General features: G+C 36.9%; 1 protein-coding gene across 29 annotated transcripts in view; it reads right to left on the bottom strand.

The window, feature by feature from the left end:
• Nrxn1 (neurexin 1) overlaps positions 1-20608 on the bottom strand; it is a 1084885-nt gene extending 1064277 nt beyond the window's left edge. For all 29 annotated transcript variants that reach the window (XM_051154322.1, XM_051154409.1, XM_051155231.1 and 26 more), the window contains exon 1: positions 19414-20608. In XM_051154322.1, coding sequence (XP_051010279.1) covers positions 19414-20185 — 772 coding nt within the window. In that variant the 5' untranslated portion in view covers positions 20186-20608. The remainder of the gene's footprint in view (positions 1-19413) is intronic.
• Positions 20609-23038: the final 2430 nt, after the last annotated feature.

The raw sequence follows: 23038 nt of genomic DNA, 5'->3' as shown, positions 1-23038 counted from the left end.
ATGGAATGAGAGAAAAAAGAGGCAGCATTTCTGACAGATATCTTCTGTTCTTAATCAGTGAAAAATACTGGCAAATTCCATCTGTGTCATTTTCAAAACAGACATTTAAACCAAAACTCTAAGCCCAGCTGTTTTGCATGCACATTGGTCCAGCCTCCATCTAACCAAATGAATGGTACCTCACCTACCTTTCTCATGGACCTGTCATCTATTCTCTCTAGTCTCCTTCTAAGTATTTTAGGAGAAATCCTATCACTCTTTTGTTCAATTACATCAAAGTTTTCTGTAAAAATTATAATGAATTTGGTCTTCCTTGTGACTTAGCAGATTCTACTTAATGTGGCCTCAGTGACTATGACTTCTATGTCTGAGACTATACTTGGTTCACAGTTTAGATGCTCAACACCTAAGCCAGAGGTGGGATTTGTCCACAGATGCCCCTCAGGCTTGTGCACCCTTTCAGAGCGCTTATTGCAATCCCTCTCATGCTTTCATGTTCTTCATACAATGGCAGTTTTCACTTTCTTACACCAGTTACATTATGAACTATTCCTACTGCTTTATTTTCTTATCAACATCCTTCCTACCAGAGCCTATCCATAAACACAAACTTCAGTGTTACACAGCTCTGACCTCAGCACCTATGACAGTATTCACCTTAGTGCAAGAGCTAAGGGATAATTTTTCCAAATAACAAATATTTTATTTAGTCCTTACATTCCGAGAAGTTACTTCATGATTACTATTTATAAGCAAAAATAGTAAGGTAAGAATGAGATGACACAAGGATTTTGAGAAAGAAATAAAAGAAACAGGAAATGAGGCTCACATTTGAGGACTGGATGAATTCCTGACACAGGAAGGAAAACAATAAAAACAAAATTTTTTCTTTGAGGCAATTTTAATTTCTTGACTATTTAAATTTCAAAACTACCAACAATATACTTTGGAAAAACATTTTACCCTATTCAATATAACAATTTTGCTTTGTCATTTTTAGATCATGTATTAAATGCTGTAACCAATCATAATTATTTATGAAAGACAAACATGGAAAAAAAACATAGTTTTGTTGATATCTTCTATTTAATAATATTCAATATTTCTCTTTCCATGTCATGGCCAACTCCAGATTCTGACCCTTGTTAGGCCAGGCATAGGTAAAAGTTTGATCTCAGGAGCTGTGGAGAATCTTGCAAGCACACAGAGCTTATAGCAGAAGCACACAGGGAAGGTGAGGGGACAAAAGTTATAATGCCTTCCCGATATGTGGTTGAATAGTCTTTATGTTTTGTTTTGCATACCTTCTGGGCTGAATAAATGCTTTTTGTAGTAATCAGAGTAGCACTCAAATCAAGTTTACCATCTCCATATGGTCCCAAGCTCATATGCTAATTCACTGTGGATTGAGGGAAATAAGGAATAAGTCATTTTCCTAGAGCAGGAAAATGTGTTGCTAAAACTTTAAATGAGCAAAGAGTACAAAGGCACACCAGAGCAAAACAAAAAATAAAAACTTAGAGTATCATCTCTTTGGTGTCTTTCCAAAACATCAATTTGATAACGGAGATACTGCAAGTCATTTATCTGCAAAGCTAATTTAATTATTGCACTATACTGTAGTTAAAATAAAAAAATATAACAAAAACAGATCCACACATTTATTAAAACTGTAATGAATGAATCACTTAGGCTTTGATCTTGTATAATAGTTTTAGTGAGCTCTCCTAAAAAGAGATCAATTAAGCACTCTTTTTTTCTTTTAATTTTTATTGCTTAATTTTTTAATTAATTTATTCTTGTTACATCTCAATGGTTATCCCATCCCTTGTGTCCTCCCATTCTTCCCTCCCTCCCCTTTTCCTTTTATTCCCCTCCCCTATGACTGTTCCTGAGGGGGATTACCTCCCCCTGTATATGCTCATAGGGTATCAAGTCTCTTCTTGGTAACCTGCTGTCCTTCCTCTGAGTGCCACCAGGTCTCTCCCTCCAGGGAACATGGTCAAATGTGAGGCACCAGAGTACGTGAGAAAGTCATATCCCACTCTTCACTCAACTGTGGAGAATGTTCTGACCATTGGCTAGATCTGGGTAGGGGTTTAAAGTTTACCGCCAGTATTGTCCTTGGCTGGTGCCTTAGTTTGAGCAGGATCCCTGGGCTCAAATCTGCCTATCATAATGTTCTACTTGTAGGGTTCTAGGACCCTCTGGATCCTTCTACTTTGCTATTCTCCCATGCTTCTCTCATCTAGAGTCCCAATAGGATGTCCTCCCCTCTGTCCCAGTTTCCTGGTAAGTGAAGGCTTTCGTGGGACATGCCCCTTGGGCTAGTATGCAGATATAAGTGAGTATATACCATTTGAGTCTTTCTGCGTCTGGGTTAACTTACTCATTATGATCATTTCTAGCTCAATCCATTTGTCCACAATTTTTGGGAATTCCTTGTTTTTAATAGCTGAGTAGTATTCCATAGTGTATATGTACCACAGTTTCTTTATCCATTCTTCTACTGATGGACACTTAGGCTATTTCCATGTTCTGGCTATTATGAATAAAGCTGCTATGAACATGGTTGAGCAAATTTTCTTGTTGTGTGCTGGAGCATCTTCTGGGTATATTCCAAGGAGTGGAATAGCTGGGTCTTGAGGAAGCCCAATTCCCATTTTTCTGAGATAGCACCAGATAGATTTCCAAAGTGGTGAGGATGTGGGGAGAGAGGAACACTCCTTCATTGCTGGTGGGAATGCAAACTAGTAAGCATTCTTTTTTAAAACAATATTCTCAGAAAAGCATTTGTAGCTCACTTTATGAAAATTTAAGCACAGAAAACATTACAAGAAATAAATTCTCCACTATTAAATTTTTTTTTTAATTTAACATGGAGTACAGGCTTGCTACATGCCTGACATGAAAAAACTAAAAATTTGTACTTAATAATGACATTGTTTATGGACATTCTACCCCTCACATATGCTACTTCAACATATTGACAGCAGTTCCTCCTGATCTGCTCTCATGAAGGAGGTCATAAAACCTAGTGAAAGATGTATGTCCCTGTGCCTGAACAGGCCACTATGACAGCTGCTCTCCCTAACACTGGAAAATAAGACTTCCCTAACTTCCATCTATGTGAAGGGTCATGGAAAAAATCTGACCAAACAGGATGTTTCCCAAGTTTATTACTGTATTGACAATGGTTCTCAATCTGTGGGTGTTGAGTGACCTTTTCACATGGGTCGCCTAAGACAGGATGTTTCCCAAGTTTATTACTGTATTGACAATGGTTCTCAATCTGTGGGTGTTGAGTGACCTTTTCACATGGGTCGCCTAAGACAAATGAAAAAAGTTATTTCCATACCCTTCATAAGAGCATCAAAATGAGAGTTATGTCCTGAAAGGCTTGTGTTAAATAGCTGTGTTTGCTTTTCTCTTGTTAATGTATTTTTCAGGAGTCTCAGTGCCCAGAAGAGGTAAGAGGGCCTATTTTCCTCCCATGGATTATTTTCTGATAAAATAGAACAAACTATGTTCTGTATTTTATGACACAATCACATTCACTATTAAGATGCTGTTCTTCTAGGAAAAGCACTTTCATCAACTGACAACAACACTTTCCTAGAAGACAGAATCATGCTCTGTATTGTGCACATTTTGATTTATTTGCTGTGGTATACAATTGCTTTTGTGTTCTAAACATAAAGTAGACTCACATGATGATGAATTTGTTAAAGTGACTTTCCACCAGGAAAACATATTTATTTTCTTGGACTCAGAAAGGGCTTTGTTATGAATCTGAAGATCTTTTCAACTTACACGTAAAAGGAAGTCACCAAATCAGGCCAGAAGGAGAACAGAAAGAGACCAAAGGGAGAGATGCGTCATCGGAAATATTATATCATATGTGCAAATGATAATGTACTACTTCTGAGGTGGTATTTTCTTTGATACCTAAAAATGGAATGATGAAATTTGAACGGGGCCCATGTCTTTGTTATATCCATGAAACTAATTTTGTGACATGAAAAAAAATTTTTTTTTTAATTTTCCTAAGAGAAGAGTGATCTCCACAGAAAAGTGGCTGCAGTGGATTCCCTTCATAGATTCTCCAAATGCTAAAACTCCATGAATTCCACAGCTAGCATTTCAATTGTATTTTCACTACTTAGTAAATTCCTTTAGGTTTTAGGACAAATCTGTGTTTCAGTAATTGATAACCCGATGTATTCTGCTGAAAGTACCACACGAGGAGGAGGAGCCAAGGGGGAGGCAATCAGTTTTCACTTCTTCCCTTTACACCCAGACACCTGACATTCACAGCTGATCACCTATAATGTATAGCTCTCAAGATACAAGACTAAGAAATGCTGAGCATCTTAAAAGATCCAACTCTGAATTCCTAAAGGGTTGTAATTAATAAGTGAAAATATTCATATCATAAATCTTTTTTATAGCGAAAGTCATTTCATTTCTTGATTACTTTTTTCTTCCCTTTTGGAAGTATTGTGTTTAGATGTTTAGAAAATTAAATATCATTAACTAATATATATATATATATGCATGTATATATATATATATATATATATATATATATATATGTTGTGTACCATGGACATGACTGGTATCCTGGAGGCCAAAAGAAAGTCTCAGATCTTCTGAAACTGTAGTTAAAGACAGCTGTAAGCAGCCTCACATGGGTGCTGGGACTCCAACCTGGGTCCTCTGGCCTTCACCACTGATCCACTACAGCCCCCACTTTAACTCTTCATGAATGTGTGTAGTAACAGAAATCATTTTATTACTTTATTATACATAATTTGTACTAAAATATTTCTACTAATGAAAAGATATCTTTAACTTAGTAGTAACAGATTTATTTGCTACAAGAGATCACATAGTTTTAATATTAGGTATTTTGGGTAGAATAGAATAAAATTTGAGATACATGGTTAACGAAATCAAGGTGGCCCAATAAGAAAGAGCAAGTAAGTTAACAGAATATGCTAGACAAATTAAGTCATCAATGCTGGCTAATATCTTCAGTTAATATATGTTAAACTCTCTCTCTCTCTCTCTCTCTCTCTCTCTCTCTCTCTCTCTCTCTCTCTCTCTCTCACACACACACACAAACACACACACACACATACACACATACACACACACATTGGGCTGATAAATGCTCTTATCAGCTTGAATAAATAAAATAAGATCTGCATTTGAATTTAAGCCTTTCCTTTCCATGTTTTTGTGATATTTATGGATAGCTAGTTGTACAAAATCCGGAATGCAGTCTCCTCGTATCAATTATACTTCTGAAGAAGAATGAGATGGAAAACTTTGCATGACAAGTGCACACTAGGAAACTGCTAAGTGAACAGGGAAATCAACTTATACACAATGGTGAATCGTACAGATGAGCTATCTTCAAAGTCTAGACATCATGGTGTAGCCTAAGATATGGATGTGAAAGGAACAGGAAGAGCTGTTTTGCTCAGCTTAGTCACCCATTTGCAATTATCAATGGAAATTAGCATTGTCAGTTTCTGTTATGCAGGCACAAACATAGACAAACTAAAGAACCAATTAAGTATTGATAACATAAATGTATGTAAAGTGGATGAGGAAATTCTATAACCATTTGGAACTTCTCAGACATTGCAGAATTTCCATTTTGGTAAACAGATGTTATAAAAACCATATACCTTATTACAAAATCAACTTGACCATATTCTGCCTACTCAGCTTTAGCTAATTTAAGACAAGGTGGGTGTCAGTGGGAAGAAGTATAAATAGAATGTAATTAACTGTGGAGGGAAACTGTCTACCAGGTCACAAATCTTGCATCTCATTACTAGCCTAAAATTAATTATTAAGATCGTGAACAATGTGACAAATGTGTGCTAGTTGAGTTCATTTAACTTTTTTTTGTATGGTGGTGTGGTTTTGCACATGATAGGCAAGTGAGTTACGTTGTAGACCCAAGTGTTAAAAATTCAGAATTATACAAGATTTAAACTCTAAAATTCTCCTTTGTGTCATGCTTCAGAATACCTCCTGCAAAGTTCATGTCATGTTCTGTTCTGACAACATGAACATTCTTTCCAAAACTGGTTGTTCAATTCAACACAATGATAAAAATCCTCAGAGTGTCACATAATGGATCTCATCTTTGAACTAGACTTTGGTTGGCATTTAAAGAGTCTAACAGAAGACCTAGCAAGATGAGGATTGGCAAGTTTTTTGTTATTTATGGTCTTCATTTGTATATTACATTTTTGTAACAATATGCATAGACCTTTATGTACTACATTCATTGATCTTCACAAGTTATTTACCTTCTTCAGCATAAGTACTTGTGTTATTTACATTGAATGTGTCTTTGATTATACTCACTAAACACATTTTAGATATTATGCTAATTTATATATGTATTTGTATTGGTTTTGAGTTATTATACAAAGTTCTATCACCCCTATTTAATCAAGTCCAATATGCAACAAGTATGAGTTCTATATATTTACAAACTTTCTCTAGTATTTTTGAAAAAATAAATCCTTCTAGAAGTACTTTAAGTACACTCACTTAAATTTCCACATTTATCACCAATAGTCCCTCAAAAATATTGTAGCCATTACATTCTTCCCTACTATATGCAAAAGCCAGTATTTCCAAACCATGGCTCAAACTGCATGGACTGGTGCTCTTTTATCTCTACCAGCTGTACAGGGTTTTGTTCCTTCCTTTAACATACATTTCTTCACTCACTGAGGAAAACCTTCTCTTTATATGTTCATGAGTTGCCTATATTTCTCTTTAAAACATTTTTTGTTTGTTTACTTGACTTTTAGTCTAGCTCCTTAATGTTTTAGAATTTTATTTACTGACATTAATTGAGCTCCCTACTATGGGCCAAGCTCTATTAGGTGGACGGGGTAAGTGTTACTCAGAATATTTAGATTCAATGGAAAAAATGAGTAGGACAATACATTACTGTAACAAAGTAACTAAGTCTGTACAAAGAGCTAGGTCTATATAAAGTAGCACAGAGTCTGCTGGAGTTGGAGGGATGGCCAGAAATGGGTCTCAGGATGGACTTTACAAAAAGAGTATAATAGATGAATTTTGAGTGAAGAGTGAAATTTCATTCATCAGTGATTAGACAGAAAGCATAAAGTGTGGAAAAAATGACTAAGGAAGGCCTCAAGACATAAGTGCTCATATCATCAAAAATGGTTGGCTTGTATCCCAAGGTTTCTGATGGTATAAAACTGTCTGCAAGGAGTCAGGGCAGATAGGAAAAACAATCTATAAAAGTGCTTACCTGACATTCTTACAAATTTGTGCTTTATGCTTTAGGCAAGGTAAAAAGAATCTTTAAAGGGTCATTTCAATAGTGGAGGAACAGCTTTGGGTAGTGGATAAGGACCTCTGAGATTAGGGAAATGGAAAGCAGGCTATAACACCCTTGTTGAACAAGAAGGAGAGCCTAAGACACACCATATCAACACAACCAAGTGAACTAGATCACTAAAAGCACATGATTAGCTTCCTTATCGTCCAGCTTCTCATATCAGTATTCATCCCTGCAATAGCATTTACTGCTTTGTATGAAACCATGCTTGAGCCTGCCCCACTCCATCAGAATAGGACTTCAATTCCTAGTCACATTGGAAACAGAGCGTTCCATCCAAAATAAACCTAAACCATGATGTTTCTTTACTTTCTTTATATTTACATTTGTGCCAAAATAAACTTGGTATTTGTTAACTGAGTGTATTTTACCACTCAGTTTCTATAAACTCCTAATAGCTTACTGCAAAATGTTTTCTATTCATACTGAAAAATCCCGTGATTTGAGTAATTTGAAATGATGGTGTCTTCATTAGGAGTGGAAACAAGTCATTAACTAAATTTTAAAGGATAGACATTTCTCACTCTTAGAAGTACTCACATTTTCCAAAAGTTAAACCCTATTCTACTACTATTAGCAATACTTCTTTAACAACAATCATAAAGGGCACATACATGCATCCTATTGTAGATCCCCTTATACTATGAATAACAGCAAATTTTGTTCATATTTTTGATACTTCACTCTTTATGTCTGCTACCAAACATCCAGTCTTTTGGTGCTAGGAGCACAAAAGTAAGCAATGCCTAGGTGTTAATATTTCACTTTCTACATATGCTTTTTAATAAGAAGTTTAGAATTATGAACAGTAAAATAATAGAAGGATCAAAGATGAGAAAACATTTTGAGTTTGTGTATCCAGTTTAGCAAAGAAACCAAGAACAGGACATGGCATCCAGTGACAGCTTTAGTGACTACTTTTGTTGTTTTGCCTTTTATTTATTTGCTATGTTTTTAACTCGAAGCAACTTTTCAGTCCTCTAATTTCATCCTTCTTGAGGAAGAATTTATACCACTGACAAAGTCCCTTTCACACAGTTATATTTCCCAGAAGAATAATGGCAAAGCCTATACAGGGAGTTAAGTATGAGAAACTGCACACAAATGGTGCTGCAGTATGCTACAGGGCAGGAGCAGGTGCCTACTGCATCTCAGCATGGGGTGCACCTCAGAGAAGGCACAGTGAGCAGGAGGATGCCTAAGGTGAGTCTGAAATGCAGGCAGCAGCTGTAACCTGAGTTCAAGGAAACATAAGCCTGGTCATTCCAGTGAGTAAAGAGGGCAAAGACAGTTGGCTCAGGGAAAACATAAGTGTGTGCACAGAGAGCCTGTACAGAATGCAGTCCAGGGACATCAATGTGCAAAGCTGGGATAAAGCATAAGTTATATTTGCAGGACCCTATAACGTTTGCTGTAGCACTTGAATTCTGCTTTGACAAGAGATACTTTTGGAAGGTCTGCATCAGGCACATTAGTTTTAAGCTATGGTCAATTCAGTACTTAAGAAAACTTCATATTAAAGATTCACCAAGAAGTTACATCATAAGAGAATTGAATGAAAATTTGATTATCATTTAGTGCAGAAAAGGAGATTTTAAACAATTTAAAAAGGGACGTTTTCTATCTAAACACAAAGCTATTGTTAAACATCCCTTTGGCAAGATTTACCTGCCACTTCTTGTCCTGTTCTCACATTTACACAAGCTTGTAACAAAATGCAATATTTCTATTTATTTGGTGCAAACCAATATACTATTGTTCAGAAACACTTCTATAATCTGCCTTCCATGAACCAAATTGTATGTAAGTTGAATACTTCCTTAGTATTAGGTAAGCATATTCATCTGTTTATGCTATTTGTAATTGTTTGGTCAACACTTGAGATGATGTTAATTAATAATGTGAAAGTAATATAATCTTTAGTACTATGCTTAATCCAAAAATCTGCACTTCTTATTTTAGATTAAGAATAATCTTTTTAGTTTCCTATGGTCCTGAGTAAGGAAAAGTATATGACAAAAATTATTTTATTATGAATAGACTATTATAGTTTAGTGATAAATAAGAAATATGTATTTTTGGATGATTTTAATGTAATTTTGGCGTGGTGGCTCATGACTGTAATCTCAACACTCTAGGAGGCAGAGGTAGGCAGATCTTTGTGAGTATGAGGCCAGCCTGGTCTACAAAATGAGTCTAGGACAACCAATGATACACAGAGAAACCTTGTCTTTAAAAAAATCATAAAAAAGACTTCAAAAACTATTTTTGCTTCAATTATATATCACTTTCTTGCAAGTCATATCTTTTTCATGTTTCTGTGTAAAGTGATAAATATGCATACATATTTATGGAGCAAAATAAATGTCTCATTCTTTTTAAACTTCTCAATACTCTACCACAATTGGTAAAAGTAGGCTTTTATAAATGTATCTTATTACACATTTAATTTTGCTATGTAGGTATGAAATACTATATATAACTTTATATTTTATAATGTTATCAATTCAACAAATTCATCTTATTAAATAAAATCACCACATGTAATTTTAAATAAATAATAATATTCATTTTGAGGGAATTCAATTTTGCATTAAAGGAATAGAGCTGAAGGTAGAAAGCGATACCTTCAATGAAACAGTTATAGTTACATGCTGCCATTCTTAGTAATAGAAAGACATCATTAAGTAGAAGAAAAAGATGAGTCTTTAATTTCCTTGCTTCTCCTAGACTGATGTTGTTTGTTCTTTTGAATCTACCGGTGTCTGAGAAACACTGAAGCTCAGCTGAGTCTACCAACAGGCCTAGGTATGTCGAGCCCCATACAAAGGTTGTTCAAGAGCTCTGATCAGTGCTACTGTGGCTGCAGATGAGCATTCACCCAAAAGTCATGCCTATTATTAACAGAAACCCACTCATGGTGGCAAGTTGATAGTGAATTAACAAGTTCACTTGGCATCCTCTCTTTTAACTTTTGGATTTCCAGATCCTTCTGGGAAGTAAATGATAGAAGTGGTCTAGTAGCAGCACTTGTCCTCATAGCATGAAGTTGGTACCCTGCCAATGTGTTCCACACAATTTGGAGCAAAAGCAACCACACAAGAGTCCAGGTCAGCACTTTAGCTTACCAGCTAAGACTTGTCATCCCACCCTCCCACTTCCTCCTAATAATAGTGTCATATAGTTACCAGAAATAGCATAAAGAACACATCTTTCTAACTCTAAGAACTACTGTTGGGCAAGGAGTTGAGAAGCCAAACTCACTTATTCAAAAGCAGCACTGTTTTCTCACTTTGTACTATCATATAACTCTCCTCTGTGTATATGAATGGATGTGAGTAGTAATGCCTTCTCCAATATGCAATATCTGTGTCTTTAGGGGAACCATGTTGCCACTCAGTAAGTATCTCGTATTTGATTGACCTAGGTGTTTACATTCGTACCAAACCTCCATGGACTTTGATATTTTCAAACTTTTTTATTTCTCAAACTTTAAACCTGGGGAAATTTCAGCACAGTTTACTTTGTAAAACTTCATTCTTTGTAACTCAAAATAATAAAGGCTAGCTTTCTTTGACTGAAACATACGGGGATTTCTCTACTAATTACTAGAGTTTGGTCAACCTACTAAGCAGTCTATTGATAGGTCAACAAGTTCATATGTTTGATGGACTTTAATAGTGCCATCACATTGAGAAATTGCACTAAAGTTAAGTCTGTTACATGCTTCAAAGTCAAGACCTTAGTGTGAATCAGGCACTTAGAGTAATTGACAACTATCCCAGCAACTTTTAACCCTTTGATGAACAGTCTTTGTCATGCAGTTGCAGAGCTGCCAGCCTCAGTACCTGGGCTCAAGTTCCAACAAGGCCAAATTTCCTAGAGCCTGGGCTCAAATTACAGCTTTCTGACCGCTTTAGGAAGGGAACTTTTCTAACTTGTACTTGGCTCATAAGTAAAATGGGAATATTATAAAGCTGGAGAAGTAAGGCTTTTGAAGAAATAACTGAGGTAAGGTAGAAAGAACATAATATAAAATGAATGCACTAAGAAAAAATGAAGAAGTAATTATTAGAAATACTTTGATGGCAACAGAACAATGTTCAACACTTCTTGTGTTTAAGATGTGCCTGCAGCTTTAGTGAGCCAGTGAACTTTAAGTAATTGGACATACAGCATTTTTGAAGAGCATGTTTATTCATAGACTGCAAGGACTTAGGAGAATTTGACTGGACTATCTAGTAATGTGTTCTCCAATATCCAATTATTCACTTAAGTATTGACTGAGATCTTTCAAACTTATCAATCAGCAGCTCGACAATTTCCACATTTGGGCTGTCTAAATTGGAAGGTTTACATTGATTAATTGTAATAGCAAGATACATGTTTTAACAATACAAAGCAAAATTAAAAGTGTATTATTAAGACATCAGAGATTGAAAAATGATTCAACTTCAAATGTTGTATTAGGTATTGTAAACAGACTGTTATTTGCTCCTAACAAATTTATATGTAAATATCATTCCAAAAAAAAAACAAGATACATTTATATATTTATATTGTATGTATTGGTTTGTTTCCACGGAAATTTTAATGTAGATTCCCACTGAGGATTATTGCATGCCTTAGCTTTGATATTCGATTTAGAAATGTAGTGGTTTTCATGAAGCAGCAATAACTTTGATTTGAAGGATTTCTTTGAAGTTGAGTGGCTCTTACATACAATAAAATACACTAGTCTTCAATGTATAAGTCAGTGAATCTTCACAAGTATATATACCAAATAACCACTCCCCAGCCCCAAAGCTTCACTCTCTGTCAACATTACCAGACAATTACCTCCATAGATTATATGTGTCTCTTTAACTCTTCAGAGAAATAGGGTCATAATATTTTTTATATGAGTTGTTGCTCTAAGTTGTGTGTCTTTGGTTTAGATTTTACTCAAGAAAAACAAGAAAACTAATTTTATCATTACTCTGTTTGCTATAAATCACCGAATACAGTATATATTACTGGACATCAGTAATCAAATGCACATCAAAATAATCCTAAAGTAAGATTACTTTACCTTTGACCATGAATATAACATCCTACAGCCACTGCACTGAGTAGTTTCAGGATTTTGTAAGAGTTTGAAGAAATCAACCACTTCCATGTACTCTACATGGTAAATAAGCAGGAACCATAAAATTTTTAATAACTTAACTCTGAGGCTTCTTATTTTCAGTCTTGAAAAGAAAACCACAGAATGTTGGTGGCCTTACCCTACTTAATGTCTATTTAAAGACAAAGTTATGCCTGAAATAACTTCTGAGGATCTTAAATCATGTCCTGTTTACACGCACACACACACACACACACACACACACACACACACACACACACACTGTAAATAATAAGGAAGAAGAGAAATCTGAGGAAGCACCCTGCCTATTACCACTTCTGTACTGTAGTAGAATTATTTGGAATCTATGCAGAAGACAGGAAACATAAAACCATGGAATCATAGAAAAATTCTAAAGAAAATGGCTGAGCAAAATTATATTTTAAACCCAATTCGAGCTTTCCAAACTTACTATTCAGGAAACTATGCAACTATATCTATTTCTGTATATGTATTTCTACATCAGAAAAAAAATTGAGCCATAAAATTATACAAAAGTATATGATAATATACATGTAGGTTTTATATGATATTTTAATAAGATGCATTTTTAACATTAAAAACTTGTTTAAAATTCTATCAGGAATGTTTAGAGTGTTTTAAAAGTTGTTTGCAAAGTGAGTTTTAAGAGTAATTTTATTATAACAACACAGAACTTAGCTATGACAAAATGTAATTTTTCATCGATATTGATCTGTGCTCTACTATAGTGAGCTCAGGAAGTTGGGAGAGACACTGACTGGGAGATACACAGAAGTGGCTGGACCACCTAGGCGCTTGTGAGACTTACAATACAACTAAAAATAGCAGAAATGGTAATGCAATTCAAGTACTTTCTCTTGTCCAATGATGTGATTATTCTTAGGTGATCAGTTTAATTGTCATATTTCACTTAATGATAGCCAAAATTGGGACAAAATTACACTGTCATATATATGAATATATAGGAATAAAAATATAATTTGTTCCTGATAACCTTAACATCTATTTTAAATTTTAAATTCTTAAAGCTCAAATATATTGGTAGCCTACCTGAAGCAAATATATAAGTAAATTTAACTTTTATATGAAAATTTCAAAAAGAAAACCCAAATTATAAATTGAACACCTATGCTTATGGTGGCCATTAAAAGGTTCCTATTATGGATAGATAATTACACTATGGATTTTAAATATCATTAAAATGTGTTTTCTTGCTTTTGTTTTTGTTGGCCATGTTCTGGGAACCCAGCTCAATGCCTGTGTAAGCTAAACGTGGTGCCATTGAAGTGCAGCCTCTGCCCAGTGCTACTCTAGACAATGAGGGAAAGAGCCATTTAAGTACAGGGTGGGGATAGAGGACAGGCTTTATCTTAATGGTGAAAGGCACTTGTTAGGAATGTTTTTGTCTTTAACATTCATTGAGTCATAAAATTCTTACATAGAATATTTTTCAATTTTGAATCAAAGCTTTATGAAGAATAACATTAAGACAACCGTATAAAACAAACAAAATCTCATTGTCTTCATTATTTCCTTTCTTCATAAGATGAAATTTTGACAATTGAAAGACTACTGCATGATCAAAATGTAAAATAAATTAATTAATGAAAAGTAAGTATACAATAATTTTTTAAAACATTACTGTTTTGGAATTTAGATTTTGGAAGTTCCATACGTGGATTTTGTGTACAAGTACGCTTCAAGAAAATGGTATCAAAGACTAATAACGCTGACCACAAAAAAGGCACAATGAAGTAAAGAGATTCCACCTGTTGCCCAGTTCATGTCATCTACCATTCTCTGTTCACAGTCACCAGCTTACTTTTTATGATGATTGTCTGAAGCAAATAATGCTCCTATGCCAAATTCTAAACCAAGTAACAAAGACTTTGAGTTTTCACATTTGTAATCTTTGAGCAGGCAGGCCAGAGAGTTTGAGTAATTTGGCCCCTAAACTAAAATTACTCAACAGAATAAGAAAACAAAAACAAATTCTGTGAATCTGTGGAATTCTGTAATGGTAACTGTGTTGTGGTCATTTGATAGTCAAAAGCAGGCAGATGCCTTTTGCTGTGCAATAGTAAGAAATGTTAAGTAGGTTTCACAGAGGAGGAATCAACTCATGAGATTTGTCCTATTCAAAGCCTTTTTAACAAAGATAACCAATATTTTTATCTACACTGGAAGACCTCAAATATAATTTCTCTGCGTCATTTTGTTCTGTATTAGCAACTTCTCCTAAAACAAACAAATAACAAAAACAAAACAAAGCAACTCATAGATATTTTATGTTCCTGTAGAAACTGTAGGGATAGAATACATAATATCACATTCTACTGTAAATGTATTCAATTTACAATATAGGGCCAGACAGCCAGTATGCTTTTTTATTAAAAGATAAAATGATTACAGTGTATTGTACTTGGGGTATGTTACCTTATAGTATTGCCACAGGGTTCCAGAAGCCTAGGAACAAAATTGGAATAGCCAAAAGAAAAAAAGTAATACTCTACACAAAGTTCAGATCATACTTTTACTAGTAGGTTCCAGTGTCTATATAATAAATGAATTTAAATCCCTATACCTAACTAAGTGCACAAAAATTCGAAGGTACTTAAGACATGAATCCTAACTTGAAGGACTCCTTTCAAGCATTTATTTATTTTTCTTTCTCCATTACTTTAATACAGCTAAAGCTTTTGGTGGGTGCTTAACAACTGCTGTTGAATGACAAACATAAAACAGTATTTTCCATTTTCTTTGACCTCCTTTCAATATGTTTTGTAAAATGTTATTAAAGTATCATTAGTAAAATATAAATGTGATGCTGCCACTCTCATCTCCTGTGCTACACTCTTGTCCCTAACAAAGCTTAAAATCTTTGAATGGTTCAGAAAAACCTGTCTCTCCTACTCTCTTGAACATGGACCTAGATCTCCATTTCAAGAGTCCTCCTCCTGCCAGTGGCATGGACTGATTGTGCCTTGCTCTGTGCAGATCTCTCTCTCTACCTCTGAGTTTCCTTCCTCAACATTTCTCCATGTTTACCTGGAAAGTCCCTCTCACATTTCAGCTTTAAGTTTAATAATTACACCTCAAGAAAATATTGGCTCAGGTCCACTATTTTAAAAATTCACACAGCATATAGCTATAAATAGTATGTCTCTCAGTAGAATATAGGATGGCTGACAAGGTAGGAGCTACTTCTAAGTGTACTCAGCATTTCATTCCATAAGTCTAATACTCTGGCATTTCCAAAGCAGTCAATCTATCCTTATGTATAAAAAGTGAGATGAATAAATGAATGTATGGATGCGTATCATCAAATCTCTGGTCTTAGAATCCTTAGATAAAAGGAATTCATTAAGGCGGTACTTCACTGAAGACATTTACCACACTGCCAATGCCAATGATATTAATGTGTCTTCATAATACTTTAAATAGAGAAAGTGAAAGAAAATGACATCCCAAACTAGTATGATATATTAATTTGTGGCCTTAAAATATCTAGGGGCTCACTTAGATCCAAGAATCACAAGTATGATTTAATTTCTTATTGATCTTCATTTTATCCTTAATTTTAAGCTTGATGGTCATGAGCTTCTCTAAGTTTTTGAAGCTGTTAGAAAACTATCAGTACCTTTAAGGAGAAACTTATTAATTAATAATGGCATGGAAGCACTTAGATGAGAATGATTCAATGAAATATCTATATGCTTCAGAAGCATCCACCATTCAAGAATCATGGCATTGTTAGGTAGCTGAGTTCTGAGACTAACACTGGGGGTCAAAACATCAATAAGGGACCTGTTTTTGGACAATTTTGTATGTAATTTTTCTCTTTGCAAAACATCTCATTCACCCTCCTAGCAAAAATGAGGTCCATCTATGGGAAGAAAGAAACCCACTTAGTATATAAGAAGAGACATGATTTGGAAAGAAGGTGTTTATGTTTTTATCTAGATTCAGACACTAATCTGGTTATGAAGCATAATTTTTCTGGTGTTCTCTCTCCATTGGTACATGAATATGTAAGTAGATAAATAAGTTTTATTAGGTTCAAGTAAATATAGTAAGGATAAAATAGAACTCATTCACCAAAAATATTCTGGAAAGGCATAGGTACAGATTGTCTCAGGCATTCTAGATGGGGAAGATAAGTCAGATTGTTCTCTTTATATTTTGTTATGATATTTTTACTTCTTAAATGTTTTAAATATAAGGCTACTGCAATAATTTTGGACCTCTTAAACTAAGAGTAAAAAGAATTGTAGGGGTGGAGATGTCTTAATTCTGTTTTTGATATTTGCTTAACCATAATCTTTCCTGATCATTTTTTTAATAAATATTTATTTATTTTGTTTTTAAACTGGTTTCATAAAAAATAGGTAATCAGTGTAAATACTGAGTGGAGATAGAGCTCTGTTTACACTTCATCTAAATAGAAATCATCTTGCCCAGTTGTCAGTGCATGATCAGTGTTGGGAGAGGCATCTACTCAATTAATTATTCAATAGTCACTTGAAACACATGAAACAGAGAAAATAAGCAAACCGAGGCCAACGCTTCTGGAAAGACAGACTATGTCTTAATCATCCCACCTCCCATTTTTCTGATAATCAAAAGAACCCAGCCCTTTGTTTTCCTCCCCTAACTAGTGGTGATCTTTGTATTCTCTTTTAGCTCTAATTTTCAAAATGAATCAATGCTCAGAACAATCCTAGTCAATTTACTTTCCTAAGATGACTTTTTTTAGGCATCAGATACAATACTGCTCCAATATTCATCCTGTTAATTCCAAATTATGCACCTTACAGAAAGAATTATGCATTTGCAAAAACAAGATATATTTTGGAAACATCTAATTCTGTTTCTTTTTAACATTATTTTTTCAGGCTTTCTCTAGTCTTAACAGTTCCTGATTATGCATGATCCTTGGATCCCTACATTAAAATGCATAGAAATATTTTTAAAATTCATTTAAAACACTCTCCCACACAGTACAAGCTGTCATTGTGTCATGTTTGTTTCTTAATTTAAGAAAGGAAGTTATATTTCATTAAGCTGCCTTCTTTATCACTTAAACTGGCATTAGGATGCCTAGAGAAGTATTTTTCCATAAAAACAATATTTGCCATTCTCTATTAATCAGTGCAAATGTGCACAACTTCAAGTAGAACTACTGAATTCATCTCCTCTATGAGAGTCATGACTTACAATTCAGCTAGATTTAGTAAAGGAAAGAGATTGTTCTGTTTCATTTTTGTAAAACATGAAATCTGATCTTGTGTTCATGGAAATTTACCAGCAGAGCAGAAAGTGCTATGTGGGACATGGGATTCAGACATCTATAATTACTTCTACCAAAGTACCTAACATAAACCCATATGAAAACAAAGCACAGTTAATAATTCTTAAGCATCCCACCACTGTTGCCATGAAAGCTACAAACCAGTCCTGAATAACACATTTTTTCCTTCCTAACTATCTCTCTTTGCTGTTTAAGCAGTTACAAATTTCATCAAGTCTTCCTTTCTTTTAAAGCCAAATGAGAGAAAGCTGCCAAGTCTAATAAGAATTACAAAGGCTTCCTCCTCTCAGCAGTATAAGCCTAAATTAAAAAAAAAAAAAAAAAAAAAAAGGAAGAAAGAAACAAAGAAGGAAGGATTGAAGGAAAAGCAGACAACACGCAATAAAACAGTCACACAGAGATTTTGTCCCTGTCTTTTCTCCCACTCCAACTATAAGCACTATATAGCCATGCACTGGCTGCCTTGATTTGATCCAAAGCTATGTGCGTACTGGAAACCAAGACATCTACACTGTTTATCCTCTAATACATTCATGTTTCATTCTAGCCATACCACTCACTCACTTTCTTTTTATAGGTTTCCCTGCATTCATATAAGAATAATTTCCTTGGTCACTGTCATTAAAAAAAAAAAAACTAGACAAATAAGAATACACACAAAACTGAATGTTAGATGTAAAGGGGCGAAGATAACGCTTAGTTATGCTTTATTTTAAGCCACGGAAACGACTTGACTTCTGCTACTCAGATAAATGTCATCAGCTGAGTATCCTTGGAAATCTCTTATCATCACTCATATGCACCCTGTTCATTAGCTTGGACAGTCTTCCCGACCCAGTGACACCTGAATTGTTCTAGTACTGTTGTTACCAAGCATTTGTTAATCAAGAAATACGTTATCTCATCTCTAACATTCCTCAACATTAGCTGACCTGTCTCACACTTGAAGAAACCAAAGATATCACAAAATTCTCCTTAAATATGGCAAATTTGGGATTGGGACATAACCATGGAAACAAGTGTTATTTTTTTTTTTAAAGCCTCCTGTTCCTGAAGAAAATGTCTTCTCTTTCCACACCAGGAGCACGTCTTGGATCTGCAAAGGCACCAAGGGCCTATGGACTGTCGAGAGTGCTTTGACCAGTAACCATGTGGACAACTCTGTTGTGGCCCTAGGCTGCTTACCCTCCCTTTAATTTTCTCACCAAACACAAGTTCCGTCTTCTAGACGCAAGGTCTGTGTGCTTTAGTTACTGAGGGTACAGGACAGTTAAGGACCATTTAGGTGGGCAGTGGCGGTAGGAGTAGAGAATGTGACAACCTTGGACTGGGGGTTAGCGAGACCGTTCTACTGGTCACTTGGAAGTGGAGGTCCATGGACATGGTCTCAAAAAGAAAGGGAAGCATGCCCACTAACAGGCTGCAAAGAGGTAGCATGGTGGCGAGGGACAGGCCTTCACCGGAGGCATCCGGAGGAGGAAGGCCCCATGCACTGGCCTCCCGCCCAGCCAAGGCCGAGGCTCCACGGGGTCGGGCAGGCCTTACCTTGGCTGCAGTCCTTGCCGCGGAAGCCTGTCCTCGAGCAGTCGCACACAGCCTGATCGTCGACCACTGAGCACACGCCTCCGTTGAGGCACACGCCGCCCTCGCCCTCGTCGCCCGCCTCGCACGGGCTCCCACCGCCGCTGTTGGGTGGCTCGTCATCCAGCTTGACCTCGCCGCTGTCCACGGGCAGCGCCAGCGACGAGTTGACCCTGATGTCGCGGATCCAGCCCTTGAAAGGCTCTCGCTCCCTCACTGAGGCCAGTGTGAGCTTGAGGGCTGCGGCGCGCAGTTCGGGGGGCAGCCCACCCACGAAGAGCCCGCTGAACACCGTCATGTCCCTGCGCTTGGACTTGACCTCCACCCACTTGGCCTCGGCCTGGTCGATGTAGAGTGTGGTGTTGCGGAACTGGCGGCGGATGCGCACGCTGTGCCACGCGCCATCGTTGACTGGCGTGTCTGCCAGCAGCGTGGCGGGCTCAGCGCAGAAGATGGAGAAGCTGAGCTGTAGGCGGCCCCCGCGCGTCAGAATGAGCTCCAGGAAGTCACAGAAGCCCTCGTCATCAAAGTAGAGCACGAGGCCACGCGCACTGCGCGTCTTCAGCTGGAAGCTCATCTCGCTCTCGCAGCATGCGTTCCACTTGGGGAAGCGTGTCCACTGGCCCTCAGCGCCAGGGAACTCGAGCCCGCTGCCCAGCTCTGCCCAACAGCCCAGCAGTAACAGTGACAAGCATAGGAGAAAGCAGCCCCCGCGCTGGACCAGCGCCGTCCCCATGCTCGGGGCTGGGGTGCGGCGGGGGGGAGCCGGGGGCGACAGGGTCGAAACGGTCCTGGACACCTTCACGGAGAAATGGGGATCCACAGAGTAGTGGGAGGAAGAGGGGAGTTAGGAGGGGCACACCCTCCTTTAGCTCTTTTTTTCTTCTTCTTCTCTTCCAGCAGCCCCTTCCTCTCTCCCAGTTGTCTCCTTCCAACTGGAAAGCAGAGACCCCAGTAGTACAGGATAGCCACAGACCTTCCAGGCCAAAGGGAGGATACACTTTGGAGGCAACGTTCTGAAAAAGATGGCCACTGAGGCTCAAAGAAATTCACTGATCCATTTGCATCCAAGGATACAAAGCAAGGGCATCTGTCGCGCCAACAAATACTTCACTCTTGCAGGACCAACACCTGCAAAGTGCCACCAGTGTGGTGCCAGCGAAAGGAAAGCAGAGTCAGGAGGAAACACAAAACTTTGCTCAGGGAGTGACAGGAAGCCAACAATGAGCCAGTATCTTTGGCTGCTTGGAAGGCCTCGAGGCCCCTCCTGATGTTGGCTCCACGCACAAACGGAGAAAGCACACGAATAAGTAGTGCCAGGATAGCTTCAGAGGCCTGTTTCTTCTGTCATATCACAGGCTTTCAGCACCACTGAAGCCAAGGCCAAATTTCTTGTGCATGCCCTCACAGGCTGATTCAATTTCTGTTTACCAGCCCTGTCAGTAGGTCTCACAACCCTGTTGTGAAACAGCCAGAAGCTGTAAGATGGTGAAATCAAATCCCAACAGCTCTTCTCTTTTCTCCGTCTCTGCAAGGCCACCCTAAGATGCCAGCATGTCAATTGGTTGTATGTTGGTGATTCATTTTGATTTTATTTTGTCTTTTTAAAAGTACCCAGAAATCTGTGGAGAATTAAAATAAAAATTAAGGCCTGTAGTCATGTATAGTATACAAATAATTACTCAGCTAGGAAAGCCAGTGGTTTATCAAACCAAAGTATCAATCTTGGTGTGTGTGTGTGTGTGTGTGTGTGTGTGTGTGTGTGTGTGTGTGTGTGTGTGTGTTGTTCCACGGTAAGGCCTGGTGTTTCTTAGTATTTAATGTCATAGTCTTACAGCAAGCTATTACAGCCTTGAATTTACCATATCTATTCATTAGTAACCAGGATTTTTGGAACAATTTGATTATGATTTTCTTTCCAATTTTTCAAGGAAGTTCTAATTTTCAAAATATATGAGGAGAGAAATGGAAAGCCTTTTCAAAGGTTTTCTACTTCATTCTGTGCTAGTTACATACAGAATTAATACAATCTATTCAAACCTAAGTTAAGAGCAAATTTTATAACAGAAAAAATACATGAAACTTTCAGCTGGAAGATGCTAGCTTGTGTTTGAGTAGCATCCTGCTACTTCCCTTGCCTCCCAGACAACAAGAATGTAGTGGCTTCTTGAGAGTCTTAAAATTTTCAAGAAAATATATTCCTCCTTTTTATCAAGTACATAATCTGTTATAATACAAATCGTCTACCTGGAGCCAAATTTGTTAGTATATATATCCTTGATGCTATAATATTAATTCTTTCAAAAATATGCGTTTGATTTTCTGCTTAACAGTATAGAGATCTGACTCTTTCTCAGGTCTTTATCTGGCTGTCAGTCATAAGAATTTGTGTGGTCAGAACAGCAGTTGGCATGTATGTCACCTGAGCTGTTAAGGCTCTGAGATGCTAGAATTTAAAGTCATACCTTTGAATCACTCACTATGCCATTAAATCACTTCTTCTTCTTCTTCTTTTTTTTTTTTTATTTCAACTCAAATCTGACAGGCTTTTGAAATGGTACAGAAAACATAAATCTTCAAGGGAGGGGGCTATGAATGTTGAAAACCAAATAGCTCACATTTTGAGAAAAATTAAAATATATCATTTAGTCATTTTAAGCAAACATATCTATCACACACACACACACACACACACACACACACACCAAATTTATTGCTTGGACAGAGTTCACTATCCAATTAACACTTTTCTCCCCTATAAGCTGAAACTAGCAATAATTTATGGCACCGCATTGTGGCTGTTCCTCTGTGGAGGGAGCTGAACATTTCTTTTCAGTTCAGAGCAATCCCTACAGGTGTCAGCTGAGAGCCATCAAGCTAGGGGATCCCACTTCAAGTTCCTCCCCAGATGAAATTGATGACTGGTTCTCTTCTTTTGACAGATACACACCACAGAAATACCACACAAAACACAGACACAACACATACACACACACACACACACACACACACATCTCACAGATACAGAACATACACCTCACAGATATAGCATACTCTTAAATGCTGCTCGGTACCAAATGGTAATAAAAATCTCAGTTGCTTATTTATTATAGCTGATACCATCCTTACCACCAGCTATTACAAGTTATAGCTTGCCTATTCCTGGGCCAAACCTAAAGGAAGGTGCTTTTAAAATGATCAATAATAGCATATTATTCAGTATAATTTCTTGATTAAGTAGGATGAGGAATACAGTAAATGTTCAATATTTAGCAAAATAAGTCTGGTCTATCAAAAGAGCAGTGCTTTGAGGCCATTCTCAGCTTGTGTGTCTCAAATAGCTGTCTCTGTCTATGTTTGTCTGTCTCTGTCTCCTCTCTGTCTCTCTCTCCCTCTCTCTCTCTCTCTCTCATGTGTGTGTGTGTGTGTGTGTGTGTGTGTGTGTGTGTGGTGTGCGTGTGTGTGTGTGTGTAGAAAGAGAGAGAGGAGAGAGAGAGAGAAGGAATAGAGATAGGCTGGCTAGCTGACTGTTTTAGCTTATTGTATAAATTTTACATACATCATATAACCTTTTTGCCTCCTCTCTTGT

This window comes from Acomys russatus, chromosome 1 (genome assembly GCF_903995435.1).
Source record: "Acomys russatus chromosome 1, mAcoRus1.1, whole genome shotgun sequence".
In the NCBI taxonomy this organism is placed as follows: domain Eukaryota; kingdom Metazoa; phylum Chordata; class Mammalia; order Rodentia; family Muridae; genus Acomys; species Acomys russatus.
This window is presented reverse-complemented; position numbering and strand designations above follow the sequence as displayed.